This window comes from Arachis ipaensis, chromosome B6, assembly GCF_059453495.1.
Source record: "Arachis ipaensis isolate K30076 ecotype BB chromosome B6, ASM5945349v1, whole genome shotgun sequence".
NCBI classification, from domain to species: domain Eukaryota; kingdom Viridiplantae; phylum Streptophyta; class Magnoliopsida; order Fabales; family Fabaceae; genus Arachis; species Arachis ipaensis.
In genome coordinates, this window is record NC_142441.1 from 1724091 (window position 1) to 1734708 (window position 10618).

General features: G+C 37.3%; 1 protein-coding gene across 1 annotated transcript; it reads right to left on the reverse strand.

The window, feature by feature from the left end:
* Window positions 1–4588: 4588 nt before the first annotated feature.
* Window positions 4589–10190, reverse strand: TRM5 (zinc finger CCCH domain protein). The gene is made up of 5 exons (XM_016349198.3): window positions 9792–10190; window positions 8375–8742; window positions 6900–8300; window positions 6305–6509; window positions 4589–5528 (listed from the first exon to the last, which is right to left on the reverse strand). Exons 2-5 carry the CDS (start codon window positions 8519–8521, stop codon window positions 4957–4959), a joined length of 2325 nt encoding a protein of 774 aa, XP_016204684.1. The 5' UTR covers window positions 8522–8742; window positions 9792–10190; the 3' UTR covers window positions 4589–4956.
* Between the last annotated feature and the right edge of the window lie 428 nt (window positions 10191–10618).

Here is a 10618-nt window from a genome sequence, read left to right on the forward strand (position 1 = left end):
ATATGCAAAACTAGGCATGTGGATGTACTTCGGAGCTAATGAAGAAAGTGGGGGGCTGAGGCACCTGAGTCTTCTAATGATACAAAAATAGGACTTATATTTGCAATCATGGATTAACATTTAATAATGCATGTAGTCAATATATGTGATCAGCCAATGAATAATAGCTCAAATGACATAGTCTTTCTATACTCAATTAAGAGGTTGTGGGTTCGAGCCTCATATCTTTAATAAAAAAATATATATATATGTGATCATACCTGAGCCAATTGAAAATAAGTTCGGTTTACATTCTTTAAAAAAGAAAAAAACAAAAAGCTTCCCTTTTTTGTAATTTTTGAGCTGCCTAGTAGACTTATATTCATATGCTTAACCGCAGAATTCTTATGGGCTCTCGTATATTCATGTTAGTATCATTGCACCCATAGCTGTTGGAGAGGGTTATTGGGCTTCAAATGTTGAACTTTTGGGCTCTAAGTAGCCCACTATCAAAAGAAACAACAAGAGGGGTTGGCCAGGCAAAAGAAAAAAGGGATTCGGTTCGAGTATGTTTTTTCTTTTTCCATTATTGTCATATTTCATGTAACAATATGGTAGAGTGAGAATTATCAAACCGGGTTGGTCGAGTAATCAGCTCACTCGTTTACCTAAACAAGTGTCGGGAATTCGAATTTGCGACGGATTAGCCTTTGACCTGTCAGGAGTTTCAAATTGTATTTATCAAGCAATTTAGTTGCAAATATATTAAGTGGATAAAAGAATCAGTCATCAAAATCAATCGCCTTATAAAAATATGTATTTGGTATTATAAAAAAGTTTGATTGTGTTGATATAAAAAAACTTTAATTATTATTTTATTTAAAAAACACATAAAATAATATGTATAAATATATACAAATATATATAATGACGGATATTTTGTATTTATAGGATTTTTTTATTAATTAATTGAAATAAAAACAGCATATAAAATGTCAAAGAAAGTTACTTATTACATACAACCTTGGCCTCTCTCCCAAGTAGATAAGATTTGTACTAACCCTACCACCCCCCTAAGAATATCCCTTTATCTGTCACAAATTATTGTCATATACCCATATTATTATAGGTTCCTTCGTACAATTTTGGCCATTCATTTCTGAGAAAAATTCCCATTTCCACAAATTACGCTAAAAAAGAATCACATGGTGACATTTCATCTTGATAATCATCTACAACTTCAAACTACAAAAGCAATAACATTGAGAAAGTTATGATTCATGATATTGATAAGGACCCGCAAAAACCGAGAAGTAGACAAAGCTTGTGCGTAAAGTGGGCAATGAAAACATGCGAGTGATTGTCTGATTGAGAAGGAGCATGTGCCTCACTTCCTCTACCTCTGCCATTTCACTCATAGGTCTTTTGCTCTTAATACACATGCATTTTCTTACGTTCTTCCCTTTCTAGATAACAAATAAGCCCTTCATTTCCTTACAATCTCTACCTAGTTTCCTTCTTTTCTAAACATATATCATGGATTCGCTATATTCAATGGCGAAAATTCAGATGCAGTCGACTTCATGTGAAATTGATAGTTGAGAGTCGTTAGATGAAAATTTAGTCAAATCATCTAACCGCTCTCAGTGATCAACATCACGCTGCATCTGAGTTTTCACCGTATAATTAGATCCAACCTCACTAAAATGATATTTAGAAGCCCAAAAATTAATAAGTTGGCGAGTTTCCATTTCTTTCTAAAGTCAGAAGCTCAAAAATACTCGGAACATCAATATAATTAAAAAGAATATAAAAAAAATCCACTTTTTTAAAGTTATGATATATTTAATTGATTTTTAGTCACAAATATCAAGGAACATAAATAACCCCAAGATAATCAAGGGAAAGTTACCTCATGAGGACGTAGTTGAGGAATCAAGGGAATGACAGCAATTTATAGGGAAGTTCTGTTGTTGGACTTGGATGGGCCTACATAATGGGTACAAGGGTCCATGAAAGTAAAGGGATATGGGCCCAAACGGGCCACTAAAGAAAGCATTAGAGAAAAGGCTCACCAGGAAGAAGGAAAAGGCTGGCAAAGCCTGGTACTATCATAGCCCCAGCAAAGAGAGAGCGTTTTCTTCAAAAAGTAGTATAATTTCAAATTATTTGAATCTTCTAAATTTTGAATTTCACTTTAAATGGTAAATTAAAGTATAATTTCTCATAATTTATTTTATAAATATGATTAACAAAAAATATAAGAGAAAAAACATTCAAATATGAGAGATAACATTTTACCCTCTCAAATAAAAATCTAAAAAATATATACATCCCAATTCCCATCACCTCTAGGGCTGGCAATTCATACCCTACCCTCGGGTACTCAATCCGGTCCAACCCGTTCGGGTAGGGTACGGTCCGAGTATGCCTGCGGATAGGATACGGTACGGGTTGCGGGTAGGGTAGGGTACGGGTTTAGGGTGTATCTTACCCTACCCGCACCTCATATATAACACATATTTTATAAAAATTAGGTATATAATAAAGGAAGTAAGAGTTGAACCCATAACTTTTCTTATGTAATGACTTACAATAAGTGAACAACCACTAAAACTAGTTAGTTAATTTAGTAATTTAGAGCATTAGTTTTTTATTTTTTATGTTATTAATATGTATAAAATTCAAAATGATTGAATTTTATATTTATTTAAAAAAAATTGATATTTCTGCGGGTAAGATAGGGTAGGGTTTAGAATTTTAGGATGCGAGTAGAGTTAGGGTTGAGAGATTCTCAACTCGCGGGTAGCCCTACCCTACCCTACTCATTACCAGCCTAATCACCCCCACTATAATTGTTTTGAGGATAGAAGAGAAATGGTGAAGGATATTGCACACTGAAATGTTGGACCTGCATCAAGTGCTTGTTCTCTTCCTAAATTCAGAACCAACAAAAAAGAAGTTTGATAGATCAATTAGTTAATGTAATCATCCAGCAATTCCATACACCATAAAAATATGCACAATTTGTTCCTTGAAGTTGTATATAAACCTTAAGGGTGACGTTAGGTTAACATAAATAAATAGATAAACATTTTCTAATTTTCTCCAAATGCAATCATATATCTGTTGGTAAAAAAGTGGTTGGTATGATTATGATATATATTAGTCATTGTCATTCAAAACTCTGTAGCAATGATTGGATAGAATGAGATTATGTTAATTGTGTAACATGCATCGTAGCAGAGTAGAGTCAGTTAGCAAGGAGAGGAGAGTAGGGTCTAATGTCTCTCCAGTCAATAGCTCCATATCCACGCGTGATGCCCTTGGAGCCAACATGTTTTTCAATTCATCGTGTATTGCTACTGTTGCTCCATTTAGATTCACGATTTTTGATATACATGAAGCAAATCTGACAGTGCCATAATCACACCAATCATTCGTTTAATAAGACCTATTAATAATTTGCATCTATCCCTAATAAGACAGACAGTATTTTACATTTTTACTTACAAGCAAGCAATCAAATGATTCTGCTTCTTAAAGTCCACAAGGGCTGCATTCTAGTTGTACTCGTTCCAATTGCCACATATTGAGGGGAAAACCACAATCTTTGGTATTTGTATAAGCTCCTAGTTTTCTGCTTCTACATACTATTTTTAATTTGTTATCTCGTTTATTCAGAAATTAATGCCATGTTTTTCAATTCATAATAGTAATACAACCATATTTATGACGTCATTCTTTTCTGAGGTTAATTTAAATGATCAAAGTAACTTAACCAAGCGCCAAAACTTCAATATATATGAATTATGAAAGCACAAAACCGCACGTCCTTCAAAATTTAGGCGTCCTTCAATATATTTATATATTGTTATGTTTTTGTTTGAATTATTTTGTAAAGTGTGATTTTTTATTTTTTATTTTTTAAATGGGATAAAAAAATAGGTCAAAAACTACACTTTACAAAATATAACTATATTAGGTGTATACTAAAATTAACTATTAAAATCAATTATCAGTATAAAATATACACTAAAATATAAAAAATATATTAAAAATAAATTAAATTATACATATTTATACATAAATATATAACAATTAATTTTAGTGAATAATTTTAATGTATAAATAGTAGGATAAAATACTATTTTGGCCCCTAATGTTTTGAGTGAATCTTATTTTAGTCTCTAGCCTTTTGAAATAAAAATAAAATAGGATTCACCGGAAATGTTAAGGACCAAAATATTACTGTAAATACTCAAATAGTATTTTTATACAAAATAATTAAAACTTTTTGAGAAATTCATTTCCCTTTATTCACTATTCATTATTATTATCTATCCCAGAAATAAAAAATTATAGGTATATAATATTATTTTATATGCAATAATATATGTTATATACAAGTAATTAATTCAATAACTCAATTTTAGTATGGATATAGCATGTTGTTCATGTGATCTCATCAGTTTGGAGAAACATGATTAAATAAGCCTTCTTTCTGGTGTCCTGAGACATCAAGTTTGAAATTTTACGCTTTGCAATTTGACATTTCCATCCTTCTAGTACCCTTTTTTTTGTTTGTTAGGATTCACGACACCACACGTAACAATCATTAGAAGACATTTCATTTTTTCACAAAATTAACAAAAGGTCACCATTGTTTAGATTTGCCTAGATTTCAGGTGTGAAATTCCTAATGCAGCCAATAAGGAGCAAAAGGAGCAAAGCCACCTTTACCTAAAAGGAGGGTAAACGTAAAGCAAAGCAAGCAAACAACCAAAACAAAAGAAGCAAGCGCGCCAAAATTTAAACAAAGCGATCTTCTTCTCTTTCTTTTCTTTTCTTTTTTCTTTTTTGTTCTACTTTCTTTGTGTGTATTGTGTTATTGCTCACTTTGCTGCTTTCTTCTCTCTTCTCTTTTGTTTGCCCTCAAAATCCATTCACTTGATTCATTAGTGTTCTTAATTTCAATCAAAACAACAACTTCCTGCGGTACGCAGAGACTGATATGCTTTTGTTAAATTGAGGTTTCCTCAACCACGCAAGCTCTCTAATGGTTTCACAAATGAGGTCCTTGAACACGAGGCGCTCCATGTCTAACACCACATCTCCCATCTCCACATGGCGCTCTCCCCATTCGTCCACCCCTTCCTCCGCCACGTCCTTTCTAAGCACACCGCATATCACCTCGAACAGCTCCTCAGACACCTCCTCCTCCTCCTCCCTCCCTCGGATCCTCCGAAATTCCGTCCAAATCCGCCGCAACAGTGCCGTATTCTCAGCCCAGGAGGCCTCTTTCCAGGGCGGAAGGCGGCGGTTTCGGTGGAGGATTTCGCGAACTGTGTCGAAGATCAAACGTCTCCGAAGCGTGGAGGCCTTGGAGGTGTCGTTCCCCTTTAGGTACTGCTGCTTCTCCAGCAGAAGGAAGACGTCGCTGTCCTCCGGCAAGTGGTTGCAAGCACGCAGTATCTCCGAAACGTATAGGAAATCGGTGTCCTCGCTTGACTCATTCCACATTTCATCTTCTGAATCCCCTGCTTGCTCTGTAATTCAGTTATATTCATTATAACATTACTCTGGAAAAAACGTAAGCAAATTAACAAAAGTAACACACACAAAGATACGGACACTGTGTGTATATTCCATCCTGACACTGACAACTGTCAACCACACGTCACCCACAGTGACTCAAACTTTTTTACTTGGTAGTTGGTACAGTATGTAGACAGTTATTCTTTATCTTTATTAATTGAATTGAATTAAATTGAATTTGGGAGTTTGGTATTAAAAGTTGGAAAGGGGCATGATGAGGAGTGAGGACAGCAATAGCGAGGATGGCTGGATGGGCATCACTGCCACTCCCACTCCCACGTGATTGTACAATTGCACTTTAGACGTAGTCAATGAACCAACCACGTAGGTGTCCCAAGTATCAAGTCATTGGTCCACGAAGGATAACTTTGAATTCTAATTGGGAACCACTAGGACTAGTCCCAATTGGCGAGTAGGGTTTAGGGTAGAATAGAGGCTAGAGGGGGTAGATAGATGGGATTGAAGCCAGAGAGGACAAAACATCAACTGTCCTTGGTTGTGGAGGTCGGGTAGGTTGGAGTTGTGACTAGTGAAGGAAAGGAAAAAAACAGTTTTGTGCTTAAAAAGGCCAAGACATGCCTTACCCCCAAAACGTCACCACCACCATATTAACTCTTTCCTCTGACTATGAGCACACACAACCCTAACGCTACTAAAGTGAAGTAATGATGAACCTGATAACGACTTATGTGTGTACTGCTATAATAATACGTCTATGTTCACTCACCTTTGTAATCAATGCACCGTTTCATCACCGGGGATGGCGAACACGACGACGACTCCTTGTAAAACGACGAGTCCAGAACCGATACCGGACTCGGTTGTTGCGACTCTCCTTGCCCTGATGCCGTTATCTCCGCTATGCTGTTCAGCAGCTTGTCGCACCTCTCCAGTAGACTCCTCCCTTCCCTGTTCTCCTCGATTTTCAACCTCTGCATCATAAACACATCATCATCATCATCTCTTTATAGTTTATGCACTACCAAAACTATGTAAAACAAACAACGAAGTTTGGCAAATTCTTTGGTGTCGTTTAATTTGATATCGAATTTCTCAAAATTATCTTTCAAGATTAATATTAAATATTTAAAAATGATTTATTTTTATATTTTTAAACTAAATAATATTTTTTTAAAATACTTTAGCAATCATCCGAAATATCCAGCTAAATTAAATAATAATCATAGATTCTGATTTCAATTGATTCTTGTTATTCAAATCTACGATTCTTCTTATAGGAATTTCTCGATTGGATTAATATAAGTATGATAAGTTGACAATAATAAGCTTTAAACATCAAAATAAGCGTTAATTTTGCATACCTCTGTATCAGTCTGTGAGCAAGTGCTGAAACTGCTCTCTGAGACGGTGGAATATGCATCCTCTGCCGCTCCCATCGCCGCTTTATGTTCCTTTTGGAAAGTCCCTCTTCTCATTCTGGGCGATCGGCTCGTCACGTGCTGCTCAGGTGCTACAATCCTCGAGCTAACTCTAACCGGAGCAACTCTTCTGTTAATACCACCGGAGTCACCACTCACCTTCCGCATCCGGTTCGGGCTCCTCATTTCGCTCTCACCGCGCGTCGCAGAGCACAGGCTTCTGGCCCTGGCCTGAGACACATCCCTCATGTTGCCATTATCAGTTTGGCGCCTCGGGCTAAGTAATATCTCATTGTTTCGACGAGCCCGGGGACTGTACCCGAAGCTGGAAGGCGGAGGAGAATCATTCCTGAGCCTACCCGTTCGGTACAAGACTGAACCGTAAGGCCTCTCTGGTTTCATCAAGACTATAGGAGAGTCGTTCCCTTCCAATACAAGGTTCCGGTGGTTGTTAATCGTAGACTCGTAGTTGCGGGAATGGAGGAGACCTTTGAGTTGCACAGCCTCAAGGATTTGCTTGAGCGTGTCTAGATCTTTTGAAGGCTCATCGATGCCTCGCATCTTCACCCTCCGATCGAACTCGCCGTAGATAGATGCACTGTGTTGTTTGGTATCAGGGAAAATGTCAGCGGAATCGTAGAAGCTCTTCCTCTGTACGGCTCCCCTGTTTCTGATACTGATATTAGCTCTGGTTGGCTCTGCCTTGGCGTTCCGTACGGTGAAAGCTTTTGGATCTGAGAATCTGCCATTGCGTTTTAAAAATGCATTGGTATCAAGAAAATTATCAGCATTATTACCGGACGATGCACTGTCACGAGAGCTTAACTGCTTTAGCTGAAAACCGTTAGGGTCGAAGAAACGGTACTGGTACTGATACTGGTTCAGGTTCAGATCTCTAGGAAGCCTAGACTCCGAAGCTGATCTTCGGAGCTCGGATTTCAGCTCCGGTTCAGGATCCGAGTCTTGGGAAGGCTCGTCCAATCCCATGAGCCTTGCAATGACGCTGGTGGATCGGCGCTGCTTGTCCACGTCAGCAGCAGGAGATTGTGGCGTGTTGTTGTTGCTGCTGCTGGTTCGGATCTGCCTCGGGTGAAGCGCTCCTTTTGCGTCAACGACGGCTCTGCTATCCAACGAAAGCCTCGGAGCCTCCCTGGAAAACTTCCATGGAGACCGCGTGCCTTCCTTGACTTCGAATGCGGGAAGGGGAACGGGAGTCTTCGGTCGCGGAGTTGTAGCTTCCGGCGTGGGAGGTTGCGTCACGCGCTCCGGGGTGGACGGTGCGTGTGTCGATTCCACGTCAGACACAGCGTTGTTGTTTTCCGGCTCCGGTGACGTGTCGCTTCCCTGCAAAATGAATACAAGTTTGTTAAAACGACGTAGCATTAGAGTGAAAGAGGTTTGTTTAGGAGAGTTTATACGGGAGGGAGTGTTTTGGCGGAGTAGATGCGTTTTCCGGCGAGCATGTGGTGGCGGTCGAAGATATGAAGGAAGCCGGCCATGCAACCCATCTGCTTCTGAATCTGTTTCTCGAGATCGTGGTGGTCACGTGCCATTCCTCTCGTCATGTTTATGTCACTCAAGTATGAAGAAGCTTCCTCCCTCTCACTCAAGCTTCCATTTCCATTGTCTAAAGACACAAAAGCGAAGGAAGAAAGGTTTCTAAGTCGGACTCCCGCTTTTCTCTTCTTTAAACACCAACAAGCGGAGACCACTTTCTGTTAGGTATGTTAAATTATACTTTTGCCCTTCACTTCTCTCCTAAATGCCAAACGGATCATGCCAACGCCTATACCATAAATATAAAACACCAAAATTATTATTCTATACTATATACATGTACTACTCCTGCATTAGTTTCGAAATATAATATTGTTTTCAACCAGTGATGTCATCCAATTTCCAGTTATGAATTTATTCTCTACCTAAACTTACAAAGTTTTAAAATGATTTTGGGACGTGGTAAAATTACATTTTGCTTGTTTTGATATTTTGTTTTTTACTCGTAAACTTGGTTTTATCTATGTATAATTGGATAAAGTTGAGCCAATTTACTAATTAAGAAATAACCTCAACTTAATTAATTCATATTGCTAGCAAATTGTCTCAATTTGAGCAATTTACTATTATGGTTTTCGATCATAGGACATAACGTAACACGGTATTATAATGAACTTCAAAATATTGCTGAATATGAGCAGAACATATACTGTTGCTTCTTAAATTTAATATAATGTTGTTAAAGGTTGCTTTATTAGTTTAATTAAGTATACAAACATCTTACATTAATACAAAATCCAAAAATAAACTGCACCAAAAATGTATGTAATATATTATCCGTTGTCTAACTTAATTATTGTATTCGATTTTTTTTTACGACTTAAACTCATGCCTTTAAAATCACTTATTTCAAAACTTTTGTTCTAATTGACAACACAACATGGCATCAAAAAATATCATTGACTTGGCTCTAATATTTCAATGCTTTGTTTCAAACAAAGAGTATTCAAATTCAAAAACGGTGAAAATTCAAGTGCAGTTGACTTCATGTAAAGTTAATAGTTAAAAATTGTTAGACGAAATTTTAGTCAAATCAATCAAATTATCTAATAGTTTTCAATTATCAACTTTACGTAAAATCAACTGTACCTGACTTCCTCGCTTTAAGAAATTACTCGTAGTCCGTTTACTCTTTAGAACAAAAGAGAAAGGACTTTGGTTTGAGGTTAGAAATTTATATTTGAAAAGTCCAAGTGTGTATCGTTGGGGAAGTAATTGGTTTGATCATTTATGGCTTAGCACTGAAAAGTGAAAAGGAAAAGGGGGCGCCTGCTTTACTTTTGCAATGTTGATAACACTTGAGATCCAGGTCTTTTACTGGAAGCACCATCCCTGCACAAGGGCCAGCGTGAGCAATGCCCTCTACCTACGTGCCACAAAATAATTAATACTAATTGTACCTTGATTTATGTGCAGTCTGAGTCCCAAACTAAACATTAATAGCCGTTGATAAGGCAGGCAAATTTAAGAAGCACCAAATTGGAGGCACAAGGATATATGAGAAAATGTTGGTAAAGGGGGTAGGAGTACTAAATTAGAAGCAATAGCAATGGCAGTGAAGTGAATCATTAGCACAACTAACGAGGAAACAGGGGCAAGTGGAAGAGAAAGTCCAAGTCCAACCATTGAGGTTAGCTACAAAAAAGAAAAAGGCGCTAACACAAATGTTCTCAAACTAAACATTCCACCGCTTCTTCTCATTTTTTATTTAATCTTGGAGAAAGAAAAGCGGTGTATGTAGTGGTGGTCAGTCACCGCTTCTGGAAATCGGAGTTTAGACTGCCACGTTGCAGGAAGGGGACGTGCCACGTGAGCAAATGAGAGAATAAAGGACAAGGAGAACCGCTTACATAAGATTAGACAGAGCAATATTGCAAGTGTTGAGTTATGGAGTTAATTAATTAATTCACAGTAAAAACTCAGGTGTAGTCGACTTCATGTGAAATTAATATTTAAAAATTGTTAGATAAAAATTTAGTCAAATCAATTAAATTATCTAAAAACTCTCAAATATTAACTTCACATGAAATCGACTGCATCTGAGTTTCTACTTTAATTTATGGGGTTGCGTAGGTGAATTAGAGGGGAAGGAATTAAACACACGT